Source organism: Amblyomma maculatum, chromosome 1 (assembly GCF_055883805.1).
Source record: "Amblyomma maculatum isolate TAMU_Amacu chromosome 1, ASM5588380v1, whole genome shotgun sequence".
Taxonomy (NCBI): domain Eukaryota; kingdom Metazoa; phylum Arthropoda; class Arachnida; order Ixodida; family Ixodidae; genus Amblyomma; species Amblyomma maculatum.
Window position 1 is genome coordinate 87,598,210 of NC_139344.1, and position 20,811 is coordinate 87,619,020.

Below are 20,811 nucleotides of genomic sequence, written 5' to 3' on the forward strand. Positions count from 1 at the left end.
ATTGGTCCTCACAGCAGAATGCGTACGCCAACACCTGACCTTTTGTGCATGCAGTGCTTTAGAAATGTGGCGCAATAAAATGTCACGACAACAAAAGCGGGGCTCATCAGAGCTGAGTGCGAAGCAGTGTGCCTGCAGCCTCTAGACATCTAGGTTCGCACTCTCTCGTGCAAACTTGGGCAGAGTCCTGACGCAAGATTGGAAGGGTGCGAGAGACGAGCACCGATTTCGTCAGGTGAGCTCATATGCGCACATTTATTCACATCTCTCTAATACTACACACAGCGATATGTGAGAGCGCAAAGTGAAAGCACTTTTTGAAGCAAAATAAAATCACGAGGAAAAAGAGCTGAGGCTCGCAGTCACGATGGTTTCCTTTTAATTGTTTTTATTACTTTTTTTGATGGACGGTGGTAACAAAGCACGAATATAATGTGGACAAACGCATTTGAAAGCACGGGCAGAGCATTTCAGAATACATGTGATAACGGGTTACAACTTTGTAGCAGGCATATGGTAAACATCAAAGGTATTTACAGTTCACCGGTGATACTCTGCGCGATATTGTAGTGAAATAGTGGAAATATTCAAAATGTTTTTCTCCTAAACAAGTTAAGAGGCCGGGAAAAGATTCCATCTAAATATCTCGCTTATTTTACACAGCCGTTCTGCGACTTTATCAGATGTCTGTCTCGCTACGTTCCCACGAGAGCCGAGCGGCGACCTACGCATTGTAGTAATTTTTTGTTTCTACATATGATTGCATCTTTTGCCAGCGAATACAATCTTAACCCGGCCTCTTATCTGCTTAGAAGTGACTCAGCTAACAACACGACGTTCACAAAAATATGTATCTTTCATATACGGGTTCCTCTATCTGAACTGGAAGCCTCTTGCATGATGACAAGTAATACATTTGTTTCGTCATACATGCGCTTTCCGATAATGCTTCTCAGGAATTTGTACGGCACTGTCATAGTCTTTAAAGAGAAAAAATATTCCCAAACCAGCTACAAGATATCTGCCTATAGTTGTGCACAATAATGTCGTGCTGGGGATCCACGGATACAGATAGATGTGCACAATACAAGAATGCGCGAAGTGACTACGCAGCTAAGACAGCTATTGCTCCGAGCTAGTTAAGTATGCGAAGTTATACGGTACCGGAAACCACAAGCAAGAGGACAAGGAATGCTAACTGAAGCAGCCTTATCGTCAAAAAGTCTGCGGTGTGCTCAAAACGGCGCGCGTTTTAGACTGGCTCAGCTTTTAAGTCGATGGGAGAAGTCAACTCTGTTCCCCCTAAAGAAAAAAAAAAAACTTGCTTAAAAAGACATGTGTCTAACGGGAAGCGTCAACCATTAGAATTTAAGAAAATGGCTGAACCAGGATATCAGAAAGCTGGACTTGCGCGCTATGTTTTAAGTGAACCAGAAGTTTGCTTTTCGTGGGGACAATTGTTAGAAGGGCACAATTGAAGCCGACCATCAGCTCATTATTGAAAAAACTGTTTCTATATATATATTTTTTAACATAATAAAGTAACTGTGCCAAGAGCTAAATTATTATTGAAATGCAGAGAAAAGATGACTGACAACATCTTTCGGGCAGCTTGTTCGAGTGTAACAGTGGCGTAATGAAATAAATTGAGAAAACTCGTAATTCCTGTCTGTATCGCACGTGGACGTTCAGTAGGTGCAGCAAGGTGGAAAAGCAAACACAAGCTACTGCCTTGAAAAGGTCGGTGGCACGTGTGTAAGAGGTACGTTTTCCCACGTTACCCATCAACCTGAGAGACGTGTCAGTCGTCATCGCGGCGCCATTCGGCCTTCTAGGAGAGAATTTTTCTTGTCAGTCCCATCTCAGTGTCATTCACTAAACCAGGCAGCTTGCAGAATCTAGGTCACGTCAGCGAATGCTTCATGGAGGGACCTGTGCTACCCGCCAGACTCCGAGAATGAAAGACTCAAAACAAAAATTGCGTTATCAAATTTTTGTCCTCTCTACACAGTACATCATCTCAGTGGAGGAAACGATTCCGTTTTTTGATTAGCAACACATATCGAACTTACTGCCCGCCCGTAAAAGTGTGGATGCACAGTGGTGTGGTTCTCGACAAAAGAGCACTTTCCCAGCTTTTAGAACAAGAATATTGAACTGTAAACAAAAATACAGCATGATTTGGGCTAGTTGGTACAGCATATCGAATTCGGAGAGTGCAGGCGAAGGCAAGGAGGCGACAGAACTGGTTATTAGAAGCGCTTGTCCTGACAAATTCGGTCATGCCTTGTCTTTGCCCGCGCCTTCTAAATTCGACGAGCCACCCTGATTATTGTTCACCAGGGGTGTGCACATATTTGCATGAGGAACATATCGATTCGTGTTATGAGACATGTTGGTGTTGGATATCGCCTACAGTGTAACATGACTAGCTCCTTCTTGCTGCAAAAATTAATCTGTTGCAATAATTTTTTTTCATTTTTTCTTTTTTTTTCGGACCAACCAGAAAAAAAAAAAGCAGATGAAGCAGACAGCTTTCAAACGACCTGGGAGTTTGACACATGGCTTATATGCCTGTGCCCATGATTATACGTTTTCCGAAGAACTACCTACACTCGCTGGCGACTTTCTGTAACACTGCAGCCAAAGTTATAGACAGGAAAGGGAAGGAGACAGGCCTTTGTCTCCAGGTCGCGTCACTGCGTCAAGTCCTCTGTATAAGTTGTATATTAACATACATTCAACAGAGCAGACATGCAGCTTGCTCGGAAAATTTCAGGAAATACCTAGAGATCAAATTATGCGATCCCTCTTGTAGGCAATTTCTTGAATGATAATGCATACAAGGTGCTCGAGCTGAAACTAACCTAGGTTTAAAATTTTTCTTTCTTTAGCACTGCAGAACTTTACGTTTTTGTTTAACAAGCCAACTATTGTAGCAAATGATTTTATTGAACTACATGTCTGTTTCGCCCCGCACTAGCGGCAAGAATATTTTGTGTGCTGATTGGTTGTATGCAAACTATAAAGTGCGAAATTTTCTCTTTTATTACCATCAATGAGGTCAACTATTGATAAATTTCTATTCATCGCATAGGCAGCAGCTGACGATATCGAGTGCCCTTCTATCTAGAGTTCTTGCCACTACAGGACATTAGTCGGACAGTCCTTGGATGAGGTTAAGAGCAATTAAAATAATAAATTGGTGACAACAGAGACTTTTCAGGTACATGTAAAGATAGAAAACTAGTAACATGTGGCACCGAATGAACTGGGATTACGAGTGAGTAAAGTGGTGGAGAAAAAAAAAAAAAAAAACAAAGCGCAGACGTACGCTTTACCGAATGTGAACCACTGTAACATGATCATTAAACGAACTAAAATTAGGAGAAGCCCACTTCGGAATGATATAAACTGGTCCGAGAAGGAATAAAACTTATTTGCTAGTGCACGAAAACCTCCCACTTCTACAAGCTGGAAGCTTAGCATTAACTCGTTAGAGTTCGAAGATATTTTAGGAACGTGGTTTTACAACTCGTAGGAGTGGCCTAAAATGACATAACACATCGCAAAATTTGCGGACGTGATCAAGAACAAACAATTACGCAGAGCCGATGGAGAAGTTGACGCTAACAAGTGTGTCTTATGAAGTCGGAAGAGGTTATTGATAGACTGAGATCTGCCGCACTCAAGGGAATTTAGCTATGCTTAGGATCCGGGTTACGACAGAAATGAACCATTTTAAGCACCGTTAAAGAAAAATATTAGGTTATCTACAAAATTGTTTAGTCTTCTCTTTCAATTATGAGAAAGCCATTGCTACAAACGCAAGTGACAGAAGTGTTCAGCAGTATTGAAGGTATATTCCCTTTCGTTTACAATGCTAAGAGGCTACTTGCACGTCTCTTCATACTGCAAGTCCAAAAACGCGGTCACCGCAAAATTGTTATTACCACTGGATAACACACGCTTTCTAACACCCTCGGCTGATGTGAAAGCGAATTTATTCTTTTTGAAATCACGTTAAAAATCCGACACCACAAAACATACGACTCGCTCGTTCTCACATCCGCAAATGTCACAAACTGGGTTGGATCGCGTGCGTTTATTGTGCGTTTATGCACGTTTATTGTAACCGCCTAGAAGCCGTGCTCTGGTTATTCTATGTAAAAATAGATGCACGAAGCAAGTGCTCCCTTATTTTTTCGTGTTCTAGAATTTTCGCTGAAAAGGAGCAGTAGGTGATTCATCCTAATGCTAACTAAATTAAATTTATCGAAATTACATACATGTGTCAGACTATTTCGTTCGTTCATAGCTCCTGTTTAAGCTTGGCGATGATGTTTTCAAACCATGCTGTGAAACGGCAAAAGACTCTAGGACACCTCTAGTAAACCTGAAGCCTCAATTTGAGTAAACGACATCAAAGGTGAATAATGTTTCTCGCCATTTAATAGGGGCGTGAATGAAAATGATCGCAGTCTGCCGAATACTACACCAAATTTGCACAGCAATGTGAAATTTTAAATCTGTTGTAAAGTCGAGCGATACTTTAGTTGTGACCTTATGTACACTAATTGAAATTGAATACCTGTGACTGTAGTGGCAGGTCAATGCCGGGAGCATCGCTTTTCATTAACATTCACTTGCCAAGTAGACGCACTAAGTCCGCTAATCTTCAAGATGTATATGCATACTTTGCATGAATTATTAAGTAACATATCGATAAATTATAGCATACTCTCAGAAGAGAGTCCCCGAACCCTGCTATCTTTTTCTAGCGCTGTTTGCACAACAGTTCTTACTGAAACATAATTAAGCGTGTTCCATTGAAAATAGCAGGCGGAGTCGTATAAGAACAATGTAATATTTGTTAATACGACTTAATAAGCAGATTTTATCACCAAAACAACGCCGAAGGGACATTTTTCTTACCTCAGCTGTTTTACCACAGTACCGTTCGATGACTATACAAAAACACTTAATTTATTAGGAACCAGAAATTTGGTATGCTCTATTCTTTCAGGCTACTAGACAACGAGTATGACCTAGCGAGAAAAGCTACTGCAGAAAGAAGTAATGGCTATCTCTTATATTACAGATCATTCCAATTATGATCATACTAAGGTATGGTCGATTTTGTCGATTTATACAGCTCTCCAAGCAGCACTTTTGCTTTTCAAACACCGGAACGAAGCGCCCTGCGATTGTGCTTCGATCGTCTCGTGTTGGACGCTTATTTGGTTGAACGATGCACACACGGACGCATGGATTGCAGAGATAAATGCAGTGCACAGTGGATGGGTTTTCTCGACAGCATTAGATCAGCATATTTTAGTCGGGCAACCCGCACACACCACGTGATATCAAGAGAGGTTAAGACAACAAATGTAGGGACCGCACAAGCACCATGTCGTCACACTGAAAGCAGGTCACAAGCAAAGTTACACGGCACTACATGACAGCGCTGCTTCAGCACGCATTCGGTAGGCCCTCTTGTGGCGCGTGACAGCATCTGCAAAAAGCCCAAATATTTGTGTCAGTCAGGACTAATGGATATTTGTTTAGCGCTTGCGAACAGTCCACTGAAGACGAGTAGCGATATTGTTCAATTGCATCTAACACACTTGCCTGCAAATAAAATTTTACAAGGCACGTGACACACGCGCACACACACACACACGCACACGCACACGCACGCACACACACACACACACACACACACACACACACACACACACACACACACACACACACACACACACACACACACACACACACACACACACACACACACACACACACACACACACACACACACACACACACTCACACACACACACGCACACGCACGCACACACACACAGAGTTCTTTCACAAAATGGAATAAATTAAATTCGATATCTAAAATTCCAAGAAATATTTCAGCATATTTAAGATTCCGAATTTCAGTATTATGAAACAAATGCACACCGGCTTTCTTACTTTGGTAAGAATTGACGGCCTTATTATGTTTGTGAATAGCCGGTGCGTCACACGCTCATTGCAACTCTGTCACTGAATTGGTGAAAGTAGTGTTCACGTGCCATGTATTCTGGCAAGAGGTAAGCATAACTGACGCTTCAGTTGGGTGCAAATGACATTCTGGAATTATCTGCCAACCACCTGACGTTCACTGCCGTGAGACGGCCGTAACTAAGGTCCTCTTCACAACGTGGCCATGTGCTAACATGTCGGTTCATTCGCCGTAGATTTTTATTGTAAAACAATTCCCATAAACGAGCTAGAGTAGACTGCGCACACACAAAACAAGGACGAGAAAGGTACACAACAAGCGCAGACTCGCGACTAAAATTCATATGGAAGGAAACACATCTTATATGCCTTCAAGCATCATATCGAATCCCATGCGCAGTTCAGAAATCTGCCTTCTTTTTCATAAAGCTTGATTGAACGGTCGCTTACACAATCATCCCCACGCTTACCAATGAAAAACACCTCGGCAAGTTCAAGTTCACGTGCGACCTGGTCTCTGCTTCTCTTTAAAATTTTTGTTTTCTTCAGCAAAGGTAGGCATGGCTTGTCACGTGTAGCTCCCGGACAAGCGCCGCAGTGCAAGGCTAAATTCGACCTTGTCTTAGTCCTCATAGAAAGCTGGTGTTCCCTTACGCGGTCATTTAAACATCTGCCCGTCTGACCGATGTATGCCCTTCCACAGGTTAGGGGGACCTCGTAAACAACGCCCTTCCGACAATTAACATATGGGTTGGCATGACGCTTCACGCAGTCTTGCGTACCTTTCCCTTCGGACATGATAGGCGGGCATAACGAGGACAATTTGCACGGTACAGAAAGCACCACCGGCACGTCGTATCTTTTCGCCACATTCTTCAAGTTGTGGGAAACGCTGTTTTTTATTGGTAAGCGTGGGGATGATTGTGTAAGCGACCGTTCAATCAACCTTTATGAAAAAGAAGGCACATTTCTGAACTGCGCATGGGATTAGATATGACGCTTGAAAGCATATAAGATGTGTTTCCTTCCATATGAATTTCAGTCGCGAGTCTGCGCTTGTTGTGTATCTTTCTCGTCCTTTTTTTGTGTGTGCGCAGTATACCTTGAAGATATGTCTGACCGACTCGCCCAACAACGCATTCTTTTGAGCTAGAGTAGTGATTCGATAAGTCAACCACGTGTTCCGTCAGGTTATTTCACGGGGCCGGGCGCAGTGCGCGTTAGCATTTTGCTAGAGACCGTTTTTGTTGCGACTGTAGTAAAAAGGATCCCCGTAGGGCCAGGAGCAGCCTCCCTCCCCTTTCGCTAGGCACCGTGATGTGTGAGAGGACGTCTTCACAAAAGCCCGGCAATGCGTGTGCCACGCTTGTATAACGGTTCTAATTTGCCCTTCTGCATCGGGCGTAGCGCTACGCGACATTCGCTTTGATAGACTGCAGGCTGGCAATGCGGACATACCTGCGATCGCGATCCGTTTCTGGGTCTGCTGCGGTGGAACGGTCGGGGTAAGGGGTGGCTGGAGGGTGCAGCCACATTCAGGACAGCCGGTGCCAGCGGTTGATCTGCTTGGGCGCCGCGGCCAGGGCGTCGGTCCAGTGCTGCTGCCCGAGGCCCCGGGCGAACATGAACGAGCCGAGCACCACGCGACCGATGCACCGGTCTGCGCAAAAAGGATGCAGATGGAAGGGATCAGAATGTTCCAATCCTCTCGCTAAACAATTCTCGTCGTGTACTGCGATGGGCAGCTTTTCTGTCGCGCCAATGTGATGAATACGCCAGAAATGCGTAACTGCCGCCAGTTTTTGTAAGGTATTCTACGCGGAAAATTTTGTATTCTCTGTTTTGTTTTTCTTTGAAAGATTTATTTCTGTAGGCTACAATGGCATGTGTGGGGCAAGCAACGTTGAAAGCTTTCTCTTTATTGCTCGTATGGAAAAGTGTCCACTGTGTGGTTGGTATATGGGGGATGTAAAGTGTGAAATCAGAGTAAAATGCTTAGGAAATAAAGAAGTGACCATCCCGATTGCAGCAACAAGCGAAGCGTACTTCGCTAAAGTGCCTATCTTTGGACTTTCTGAAATATTTAAACGTTGAACGAAGAAAGTATAATTATTTCTTATATTGACTGCAGTGCAGAGAAATAACCCTGCGTTGCGGGCGCTCGTCTAGAATTTGAAGGAGAAACTGAAGCCAAGAGAAGGCTTGTAAATACGAAAATTAGTAGTAAACAGCAACAAGTTTTAGAGGCAAGTAGCGACATTTTCCTGCGTCTCCCACGTCATACTGCGCACTTCAACAAGCACAACCCGCACTTTTTGCTGCACATTTTTAGGTTGAGAACAGCGTTTCATTACCACGTGACGGAAAGTGGCCGTCATTTAGCTTTAAACTGCATTGGCTATCTAATCAAGCTAGTGGCCATCCGAATCTGTAGCTGGCTTTGACCTACTAGGCATTTTAACTTCAAGCTGGTTAACATGCTGGTTAACAGTGATCTGCTTGAAGAAAATGGCCTTTGCTGCCGAGCAGACTGTTCCGGACAAATATTACGACAACCTGAACACAGTGACTAAGTTCAAGACCACTGCAGTCCTGAGTTCAAAAGTTCCGCAAAAAGTTTTTGCATTCTTCGCTTGAAGATGAGCGTTGTGACAAATAAATGCGTCTAGATATGATTTGAGCACTCGATGTTTCTTGTAGCTAATGAAAACAAGCTTCCACGCACCTATTTCAGTTCAGCGAAATTTCACTTCTACAAACTCTTTCCTATGAGGTCCCCTGAAGTTCGTTCAAGTGAAGTTTCATTGTACTCCACATCTTGGACGCTCTTGCTTGGAGCACACAGCAGCGCGAAAAAGACGCTGAACAAATACCTGGTGGGAATTCCACTCATCGAATAAAAAAAAAAAAAAAAAAAAAAACAGGAATCAGAGCTGATAGTGCATCAACCGTGATAAAATGCCCCACAAAACGGAAGTGCCTTAATATATTACCCACTGAAGGAAGCTGCGTAACTATGCTATCGACGACCTCCGTGAAAAGAGAGAAATGCGACAAAAATACGAAAGGTCTAATAAAGGCAATGAAATATTTCCTTGCCGCTCAGCTTAATTCCTGGATAATATAGACCCTAGAGTTGAACACTGCGCAATAAATGTCATCGTCTGCTCTATCAAATGTCCAGTTTTCAGCAGACATTTACGAGAAGGGGATATGCGGGATGAGAAATATTTTGGCAACGTTGCGCCGAGGAAACTGCCTAAACGCCCGAGGGAACTTGCGTGCCCCATTCAATGTTAACAGTACTAGGGGGATAGCTTGGATGCAGCGCTGTACCACCGATTTGTTCCCTTGTATAGGCATCCTGCACAGTTCACCAGGAATAAATGGAAACGAGGAAATTAATTCGGTTCTTGTAGGTTACACCCACTACAAGTTGGCATCGGAATGCCTCGCGAACTGTTTACGCAGAGATAGAATTTAAATTCACGCTTTATGACGCAGAAGTGTTGCTTTAGCACCCCTTTAGCGAACTGTATTGTTTGTAATAGTTAGGTATAAAGTTTCAGCAAACAACAACGAACAAGATGCCGAAAGGAGCGGCGATGTGAAAACAGAAAAAAACAAAACAAAAGCCCCACTCACAGAACGGTTACCACTGCATAACGCGAGTCAGCGATAGTTGATGAGCCATTTTTACTCCCTTGCTTTTATTGTTACATTGCTCGTCTGGGGCTCCGCCTCCCCATATATATGTCCCATTCCGACAACGACACTATAAGCCCCGGCTGCGTTTGCGGGCACTGGCCCGAGAGCGTTGGTCTCATGTCCATATAGTGCCGGCATCAATGGTGCTCCGGAATTCATTTTAGAGAGTGAGGGGGCTATAGGACGCGTTCATCTGCCAAACACGCGCCGCGAAGCCTACCACGCGCAGCTGTAGGCCCCAATTGGGAGTCATCCATGAGCTCAACCCATGGCCCGTTCCTGCTACCCACCTTTTGCCGTCGGTTGGGGCTCGCAGTCACAGGACGCTGCCAAATGCTTCGAAAGACAGTTTTACAAAGAGTCAGCTTGTGGCCATTGCGTAAGGAGTTTCCTCTAGAACAGTGTGTTTGTTATAATTCCTTGTTTCCGTCCTTGCGCTTCGCTTCACACAATATTCGCTCCAGTGTTTCAAAACACTGATGCCGTTTTACACCAACTGCGACTAACCATTGGATGAGCAAGCGCCCTTTCTATATTCTACTTGTATATAAGTCGAACGCTGGGCATAAAGGAAAGGGGGGCTTGGCTTTCGGGGTTATTGAGACGTACCTATTTTTCTTTTTGAAAAGGAAAGGGGGGAGGGGGTATTCCTTGGTACCTGACGCTCTTTCTCGCTCCGTGAGTTGACCGAGATGAACTGTCTTGCTCCACGCGGCTGAAGCCAGCAGCACGGATGACGCTCTACCAGCCTCCTTTTATAGCCGGTAGTAAAGCTATTACAGCTATCACTGTAAAAAGAAAGACCGCCTAAGCCGCTTACGGCTTAGCTAATTTAAATTCAGTGAGAGGAAACACCCAATCGGGCAGTCGCCTCTGAGGCGATAAATTGGGCTTTCGAGACGCCGATAAGGGCAGTCGCCTGTTCTAGAGCAATCGCTTAGGCGAGCGTGGTTTCTGCGAAAGGCCTAGTTTTTAGTGCGCTAGCACTTAGTGCCTAGCGACAAAGCCGTCTTGTCTGGGGGTGAAGCCTCAGAGCAACAGGTGTTGCCATGAGGGAGTTAACGGAGGGGCACATGCCACAGTTGAAGGATAGCAGAGTAGACACAGGCAAATCGCCACTTTCGTCTCTTGGGGGACATGTACGTGAGAGAGACGAAAGACTCGGATATAAAAAAAAATCGATTATAAAGAACTTCTTGGAGATAACGCAAATCTTCAACGTGCTCTTCGTTACCATTCGAGCGGATTCGAAAGGACGTACGCTCTCGCATTTCCTCCGCATCACAGAGATCGACCGCCCTAAATTTAACCTGCGATTTAATCCCAGTAGCACAATCGCCAAGATTAACGAAGATACACAGAGGTAACCAAAATGACTGTGACAAGGCGCCTGCAATGCGTTTGCGGGAGATAACTAAATCGGGGTTAATATTTTTGAAGCTAGACTACGGCTGTTCCAGTTCGCTCGCTCTTCTTGCCCTGGGGCGCGAATCCCGTTCTCCCGACGTGACGGCGCCGGAGAACAGATAGTGTTCGAAGCGTGGTGGTGGAAGATTCGATTGGTACCACGTTCGCAAAAGGAGAAGCGAAACTGGGCCTCGATAAGTGTTCTCTCTCTCCTCCGATCCCATGCGTCCGGCCCCGCTTTCCCTCCCTCTTCCAGTCGCCTTTCTTCATCCGCTGTCGATTTTCGGTATTACCGTAGCCTCAAGTTAGCAACAGGGGCGGAACGTCGTTATCCTCATGGTATATCACGCGGTAAAAATATTAGAGCCTTCGCATAAAAACCGAGATAAATAATATGCGGTGACTGCCTTGAACAACGATTTATTGCTTTAGTTCAGGATATCCATTTAAGTTGTGCGTCAGCAACTTGCAGAGATAGGAGAAGTGGAGATCGCCTAGTGCGCTCTAGAAAGCATTTTTTCGACTCCGGCGATGCTATGCGCGTTGAACAGCGACACCAAATCCAGGGGAAGGCCGCCATTCCTAGCTCAATGTTGTCAAAATACGAGCAGGTGATTCTTGGCTTGCTTTCAAAACAGGGCAGGGTGCTTTTGAAGGGAGGTAAACAAATGGAGGCAAGCAGGTGCTCGCGGTCATTTATTAACACAACGTATAGGACGTGTACGTATAGGCTGTTTCCAAGGAAATTGCCCCAAGGCTCTTTGAGTGCGCTCTTGAGCTATAATCATCAAAAAAAAAGAAGGAAAGAGAAGGGGGGGGGGGGGGGTTGGACGTCTAAATACGAGACTCACGTAAAAGTTCTGTCCCTAGCAGGTCACCTCTCACTGATTGCCTAGCCTACAGCGCCACACGCAGAGCCCATTGAGAAGGCAGTTGCCGGCATTCGCACTCTAACAACAACGCGGCTTGTGGGTAAACTGCTGGTTTCATTCTGTTGTGAGCGGCCATGGTGAATTAATTGGTGACAGATTTGTGGCTCCTCTGAGAGAAACAGAAAATAACTATGACCTCTGTACAAATTCACATCACTGTTCAAATGGCTAGGGTATTTTAAAAGGAGAACTAAAATACAAGGAACAAAAGCAGGTTTCCAGATAAAACGCTGCCGCCCTTTCTCAACAGTTAATACTTCTCTTAGTTCTTGTTTTACAGCGTTTCTTGCAGTCACGAACTGGCCCAATCTTCAATTCTGGTGACAGTTTTCACTGTGAATATTACTAATCTTTGCTGGACCTGCTTCAAACGGGCTATGATTTTGAAAGAAGGCAGCCGGTTGTAACTGAAGAACCTTATTGCAAAGCGTCATCCATACTGAAAAAAAAAAAAAAAAAAATCAGAAATCTCGCACGCAGAGAAAAACTGCCGTAAAAACACACAATACTATATATACTTCTTAGTCGTACTTGGCGCTTAATCGTTAGTTGCGTCTTAACAATTTGTTCTATTTTAGACGGACCTCGCCTGTACCGGATACACGGGGGCTCATAAATCCACCAGATGCGACGTGCCTTTTTTCTTTTTTTTTTCTGGCACTGGTCATACTGCACAGAGCACACTGCATAAGATGCCAGCAATGTAAATCCTTGCATGCCTTCGAGATCAATCTGGGCCTGCGCGCCACGTTTTCATCTCGTGATTTGGCGACTTATCTGAGAATAAATTTTGTGAATGCACTTCACTTTATAATGCTCCGTCTAATAAGTTCGTTACCCAAAATGCATTATTAATGCGTAAGCATTAAGTGGGTATGTTTTCAAGGTCGAGTCGCCAGATGTTCATCGGCAGGATTACGTTCGAACGAAACGAGAGATACGAAAACGAATGATTGGACTAGATAGAGGATGAAAAATCTCGTTGAGGAAAAATTTTGGTGCATGCGGAGTAATTATTTAATACATTAGAGCCAATTAAGTCAATTAGACGTTGAAATAGCCAAGGGGGTAATGTCGACGTCCAAGGGGAGTCACGTGGTACCCAACTTCCATGGAGTGTTACGTCATAGTGTGACGTCACAAACCGGAAGCCTCTTCTTTTTCCGTGTCTGCTCTCTCTTCCACAAAGAATTCTCACGTATTCCCCAATGCGGATCGCAGTGATCTCAAACGTTATTTCTATTCGTGCATTTTGCGTATTACCCCGGAATAGTAGGTTGACATATAAGAAACCGAAACAGATTGCTTGTTTAGGGAAGTCTGCTTGATATTACCTGTTTTTACTTTCGTCTCGTACTGCAACTCTACAGAAATTATGCAAAATAATTCATATGTTTCACTCTCGTGCCTACGTTACCGCGCTTCTGCAAAGTTTGAAAGAAATCAATTCAGTGGCTCTTAAACGGCTAACCGCAACCGTGACTAGCTTCCCAATAAAAAAATGCACAACGATTTGTAAAACAGGGACCTTTTACTCGAACAACAAAATAATTTGAAACAACTATGCGGTTCAAGTATACATTCCTTCTTTTAAATGAGGTCGACCGGCCGAAAGAATATCCTAAACAAGTTTTGAAAATCCTTCTCTTTTTTTTTTTTTTTTTTTCTCACGGAACGAAGATGATTCCCCTAATATCTACTAAAACGATCCGAGTTTTGATTTCTGCTCTGACATACTCAGGCTTGGAATATATCAGATGCCTGTAAGCAGACATAAGATTGAAAATAAAAGCATTTTAGCTTAGCCAGCCAGCATGGTAGGCACAATGAGGAGGTGTGTGAATGCTACCGACAGCTTAAACATGATGCGTATCAAGCTGGTGTGTAAGTACTGCTTTCATGTGCATAAGCGATAGATTTCTTCTCAAGTTCCAGAACATGCAGTGGCTGTTTATGCAGGGCCCGGGAGTTAATTTTTTGCCTTCTTTTCCCGCAGGTTTGCCACTGTTTTCTTACTTTTACATTTTTTGGAACTCATTGTTACTCAGTACTGCGTCCATGTTTCGTGAAGATAGCATCATGAATTAGTGAAGACAGTGAAAAGGTACACTTAAGGCCAGCAAGTTTCTGAAGCTACGGCCCATTTTAATTTTTAAGAATGATATTTTGCCGCTTTTGATGGAAGTACAATGCGACCATAAAAATATACGTGTAATTATAACACGCCGTAGGTAAGGACTCCAGATTAATTTCAAACGCCTCGAGTTATAGAACGTTAGCTGGTCGGGTTAATTCGGAGTCCTACGCTGCGGCGTCCCTCATAGTCCGCGTCGGTTTTTGGACGCTAAGATCCACAAGCCAAACCAAACCAAACCATAAAAGCTAGAAACTAATTTTCTGTTCATAAATGTCTTCTTGAAGGAAAATAAAATGAATCTAATATAAGCCAGAACAGTTTTCATTCTTCAACGAATCTGAACCCACACACGTAGAAAAGAAAGGGCAGAAACGTTTATCGATGTTACCAGACAGCACGCAGTGAGCGCCACCTTGAATTTCTTGAGATGAAAAGTAACCTGAAAATAACATTTCAGTGTCTATGAAAAAATGCGCCGTTCATTAATTTAGGAAAAAAAATTGCAGTCGATTTCGCTAAGTTGGAGGGATGCGAAGAACCTGCGAAAGCACGTCACGAACATTCGCTTTCGGTTCGTGGCTAGAATTTCAAGGTAACGCTTCAGGGAAAGGTCCCTGAAATATCTGACTTATGAATTTAGTGGTATAGCGCATTATAAATTTTTAGGACCGCTTAACGCACCTTCAGATGGCAATGAGATAGCGGTGTGTTCTGAATTCATCGCGAACGGATGTAACCTGACGAATTAAGGTGATGACATGCAGTTCATAGCGAGATAGATAGATCGATAAATAGATAGATGGAGAAGAGGAGGGAAGGCCGGGACGTTAACCAGAAAGGCTTCCAGTTGGCTACTATTCACTGGGGAAAAAGGGATTAAAGAGGGAAGGAGAAAAGGGGACGAGGAGCAGAGTCACAATTTGTCACTCAAGCCAGTGGCTGTCAAGTGACAAAACTGTTCCTTGTAGGCCTTGAAGGCGGTCGAATGTTGTTTACATGTACCAAGGACCTTGGTCAGGAACGTTGTTGCACTTCAAATGTCCAATGCTTACGACTGATAACCACAACACGAGAGTGGCAGTTAAACACTCTGGGTGATATAGTGCGGCGATAGCTAGCTATGAGATTCGTACTCGCTTCTCGAGATAAATTCATCAAACCTACTCCGATGTATTCCTAGATGCCTAATGGTTTTTTTATTAACCCCCTGAAGTAGTGGTTTTGAAAAAAAAAAAGAAAGAAAGAAACGAAGGATGTACGGACTCAAACGAGGTGGTTGGTACTTGTCCTCGGGATACTCGCTTTCTCCCATTTATGTATCGTGTGTTGGGGAGGCCAGGAAAAATGTGACTTCGGAGCGCACAGCAGTCCGCCGCTTTTGGTATCAGTTACTTCAGATTCAAAAGGTGTAGAGCTATGAACTGTGTTCGCTATGCCTGGTTGCGGTGTGCCTGAAGATGTGATCCTTTCTCATATGTGCCAAAAGTCGAAGAGCAAGGTGATCGTGCCACCTAAAATATCCATGTCTTCGGATGTTGTCCAATGGAAAGAAAGGCGTGAGTGATTTTTATAATATGCCTTATGGCAAGCTTGCGTAATAAAAAAAAAATACAGCTGTGTTCCGCCTTCCGAAGAATTTGCCCTCCCTCCTTCTCATTTAAGTCCTTTTCCCTCGGGCACTCCAGGTCTCGGAGCCCGCATGTGCCCTCTGCTGGTTCCGTAATGAAGTGCCGACACCCTTGTTTGCCGCCCGGCCGCGCGATGGCGGCTGTGAAAGTGGTCCGAGCGCGGTTCACTTAAAGTGAAACTTCGCAGGCTTAGTCCCAGTCTTTCTAGAACCCTACGTGGACCAGCGGAACGTCCTTCTTTTGCAAGTGTTTTTATTGCCTTAAGAGCACGTTGAAGTGGGTCTATGAAATTTGTACAACCTATTGGAGGATGCGTATTCGTCCTCAGGTCATATTGTAAAGAAAAAAAGAAATATAAAGAAACATTACAACATATTCATAAGGACTAAATAACACAGGGAGTTAGGTATGAAATGCTCTTAGTGTCTGTTATTGGCGCGTCGGCGGGGGGAACACACGGCGACAAGCAGCAGAAAACCTCAAGCGTGCTGTCAGAGGATACGTGCTGAAACAGAAATGAGGAGTACTTGAGCGTGGCACGCTTTTCCTACAATTAATTTCACGCTTACATTTACTTCCGACGGTGAATGAAGAAGCACCGAGAAGTAGTACACACTGCTATTTTTTTTTTATCAATATCACGTGCTGCATTCCTAACTGCAACATGTAAAATGCCTCTGAAGCGTTGCAGGTTGCTTCTTTGTGCGGCAATTCAACGCATGGCATGCTGACGAATGGTTCGTTTTCTATAATAACATTTTAGGTCGGAGGCTAGCTTGATTTAGTCATAATTAATTAAATATCGTCATCATCTGTGGTTCTGCTGCGACTAAGAGCCCAATCAAGCAACATACGCAGCAGAGGCTCTAATCCATCTCGCTTCCTCACCGTAAATGACCGTTCTAAACTGGAAGTGGCGGCGAATTCGTACTTGGGTAAGTTACTTTAGGGCCGAAAAAACCGCTGCGATATACGCTTCTCGTTTGGCTTTATGTCGCAGCAGAAGAAGCGGATTTTAAGTTATTTTCCACTGAATCAGGCAAGTAACATGTTATTAGAAAAGAGGGACCATCAAGTGGCACTTGATGCGTTAAAGTACAACACGAATTAACAAAGCAGCAATGGGGGCTAGTTGGTTGAACATTTCAAAAAATTTGCGTGCTTGTGGGTTTTTTTTTATACCGTAGGGCGTCGTGAAACGAATTAGCAAGCGGTGCGAGAGTGCAATGCTTGGCAGTGTTCCGCCGTAAGAGGGAGAGGCGAAAGCATTGCTAAATCAAAGGCATGCCCACAATTCCCTGCGGCTGACGTGAGCGTCGTCTGGCAGGATGTTCGACTAATGCGAAGCAACCCCTGCCGACCTTATATGGGGAAGGCGAAGGCGCAGCCAGGGTCCAGTGCCTTGAGGCGACGCTTTCAAAACTCCTCCGTGTTCCACGCTGAAAAGTGTAATCTTCAGGGCCAAAGAGCGAAGCTCACATGCTGCGTCAACCCTCTATATGGGGATTTTGACTAAAACTTCCGTAAGATAGCTTGTCGAGAAGCAACGTTGCTGTGCCGTGTATGGCTCGATGTTGCTTTCACGCACAAATATGCTTTCCAAATTGGAACGGCCAACAGCCTTTCCTGTGAAAACTGTGGCTGTGAACAGACAGCCGAACATCTTCTGCGTGAATGTCCTGCGTTTGTAAGTGAAATACATGAGTTGCGTTATGCGCTGGACACCCTCGATCCTCGGCTTATAAAGACGGATAAGATCAGTGGTCTGTGGCCACGACAGTCGACTTACTTCAAGGCATAAAGGGCACTCCTTAGATACCTAACAGCCACCGGCTTGAGTGCCAAACTGTGACTGCTCCACGTCCATTTTCTCTTCCCCTCTTTAATCCCCTCATAGCTTTTCACCAGTGCAGGGTAGCCAACCGGAGGCTTTTCTGGTTAACCCCCCCCCCCCCCCCCCCGCCTTTCCTCCTCCTCCCTATCCATCTAACCCCTGGCGATCGTCGGCTGTTATGCCTCGTAGCCGCAAGAGGCTGCGACTGATGATTTTTATTCCCTGAGCATAGTTGGGATAATATCGAAAAGAGCACACATTTCCGATAAGCTGCCTAGCATGATCAAGAAATGGCTTGCAGTACGAAAAATAATTGTAGAGAGCCACCAATAACATACCATTAATTTAGCTCTAAGGGAGTGATTAGTCATGTACACACAAGCTCAGCCACACGCTTACAAAGGAAAGTTGTGCGGCTTCTACATAAATTTCGTAGTTGAAGACAAAGTTGTGCTACATATGCGCGATTCGAACCTGTCACCATCTCCCATCCCCAGCAGCCACCCTACCAATTGAGCTAAGCCAGAGCGCTAACAGATCAGATGATACTGCGAGGGCGAATTGCCTAGGAACTCGACGTTATTTCTCAGTTTAGGAGAATACACCAAGATGCAGTAGATTTAGAAGAATGCAATAATAACAAAGGATTGTTTTGAACAAACGCTCTGTAGACACTAGCCGCAAAGGCAATGGAGCGCACCACCGTGTTTGAAACGTTTCTCATTTCCCCTCACCAGAACGATAAAAGATTGCACGCACGCACGCACCATACACTCCCATAATCCAGTCACATAATTTGCTTCACGGGCTTAGCCGTGACGCTCTCTCCAGCAGCACGACTGGCGTGAAAAATCCGGAAGTCTGTACGGCAAGGCAGCCATTATGTATCATACGTGACTATGAGCATGGAACAAACAGTGGAGAAGTGCGGATTTCGCGAGGAAAGCCGTCACTTTCTCCGGACGCGGTGACAAAACTGTTTCCAGTATGCCCAGCACACATCTCTTCAGCTACATCGCAATAAAGGCAAGAACGAAGAGGAAAAACAGGATGCGGTCCAGCAAGCAGCTAGGATGATGCAGAAGTGCCAGAACATGAAGCTGCGCTTGCAGCCGATAGTGGTCCCTCGACTCTCTACAGGCCATATCAGCTCCGTGTCACGAGTGGTGCCTAAAAGGGTTGGAAAGTCTCGGGCCGTAATATTTCCAATATTTCGTCAAACTGGAGAAAATACTAAGAGATATGACACGAAAAAGCTTTCCGTATTACGGCGTCAGAAGAAGTATTAACTTCCAAGGTGCACATCCAAGGCTTTGTTGTGCATCTTAAGAAACCATGAATATAACAGCTAATATACTTTTGCCCCCATCTGATTTCTTGTGGAAGTACAGTAGCCTATCAAGTGTTGTGCACTGGATTTACACACTTGGCTGGATGTGAAAAAATTACAGATCAGAAATCTAAAGTGACTTTGATAAAGCAGTTGAATTTACTTCAATGGCTAGTTTGATGCTTTCATTCTAACACGAGGCTTTACACGTGCGTCCGAATACTAAATTTAACTGCTGTTCAATATTTTCGACGATAGTCTGCACGCATCGACAACCATAAGTTTTAATTCATAGAAAGCGCAGGAACCAATTATTAATATTTTGTGGGTAATTCCGAATCAATCTTGTTCAAGTTGATGGCGACGGAGCCCAGCCGCTATGAACGCCCGTGCAGTTAAAAGTATTTGTAAGCTTCCCATCGACGATGTTTACTTGTTCTTAGTGGCAACATTAAACAATGCAGGTTCGCAGAATCTGTCGTGCACTTCGTACTCATGTCGATGGGCAACTTGTACTTGCTAGCAAAAGTGTTTAGATGGCCACTTCGGAATGAAGTGGGAAAGCGAATGCACGTTTGCTACTCACAGCCGGCGATCGAAAATGCGTAGTGCTATTTTCAGGCTTTGAGTCATTTATCGGCATGTTCACGACCTGAATGAAGCGCGCGGAGAAACCCAGAAACCGCAGACCGCCATGCAACACCAGTAGTTTCGTCCTTGGAAAAGTAGTAGTGGCGCCATCTCGTGGCAACCATGTGGCAAACGCCTGCCCTGAGTCGTAAGCGATCAGGACCTCTCACTTACTTACTAAAAAAGGGCTGCCTGCGTGGAGGCGTTCACGCCACTGTAATATTTTCTAGCTCACTTTTCTCTGATACAACGTCAATCGCCTTTCTGCCTAACCGATGGCGTCAGCCGCCCTAGCGCCAGCACGCGTGCACGCAGCGCCGCGGCTGCCGCTAGCAGCGCATGAAGCTGCCCCATCGAATTACGGCGGGATGTCACGACCGCAGAAATATTTATAGGCATGGCATGGTATGCAAGTATCTTAAAATCACTTTTTAACTTTATTGACTTTTGTGCCGGAGTACCCGCGTTCGATCCCAACCGCCGGCGGCTGCGTTTCGATGGAGGCGAAACGACGAAGAGTCAGTGTGCTGTACGATGTCGGCGCACGTTAAAGATCTCTAGGTGGTCGGAATTACTTTGTAACTTTGTAATACCAGTGGTACCACAAGTGGTAATGCAGTATTATCAGAAAGAGAGAGAGAGAGAGAGCTAAAGAGCTATACATCAAAGCTTAATTTTAACAGAAAGAAAAACGCACAGGAGCGATATATGTATAACTTCAACAGCTGAAGATATTTTAGATCTGATATAATCAACATGATCATTCCACATCAAGTGGTTTAAAAATATGACATCAAGGATTTTGACAAATACGACTATCTCCACACAATCATGGTTTTAAAATGACCTAAACACTACCTTCCCCTCTAGGAAGTACAACACTATTTTAGTCTTTTAGTATTAATCTTAAGATAATTTGCTTTCGCCCATCTATTTAATGCATCAATTGTTTTTCTCGCTTTCTCTTCAATATCATCTTCTGATTTAACGAATATGAACACTGAAGTATCATCGGCGAAGGGTACGAATGTACTATTAAGTTCACAATGCACAATATCATTTAGATAAATTAAAAATAAAAGCGGACGTAATACGCTTCCCTGGGGGACTCCTGCGTAAATATTCTGTACTGAAGACAAGGAACTTTTAAAGTCTACATACTGGGTTCGATGGGAGAGGTATGATTTCAT

The 20,811-nt window shown here is 44.4% G+C and overlaps 1 protein-coding gene across 1 annotated transcript in view; it reads right to left on the reverse strand.

Moving 5' to 3' along the window:
* Positions 1 to 371: 371 nt before the first annotated feature.
* The window catches only part of LOC146203097 (synaptotagmin-15-like), a 319,979-nt gene continuing 299,539 nt past the window's right edge, over positions 372 to 20,811 (reverse strand). The window contains exons 10-11 of the mRNA XM_084588526.1: positions 7,474 to 7,675; positions 372 to 5,515 (exon numbers count right to left, since the gene is read on the reverse strand). Coding sequence (XP_084444652.1) covers positions 7,551 to 7,675 — 125 coding nt within the window. The 3' untranslated portion in view covers positions 372 to 5,515; positions 7,474 to 7,550. The remainder of the gene's footprint in view (positions 5,516 to 7,473; positions 7,676 to 20,811) is intronic.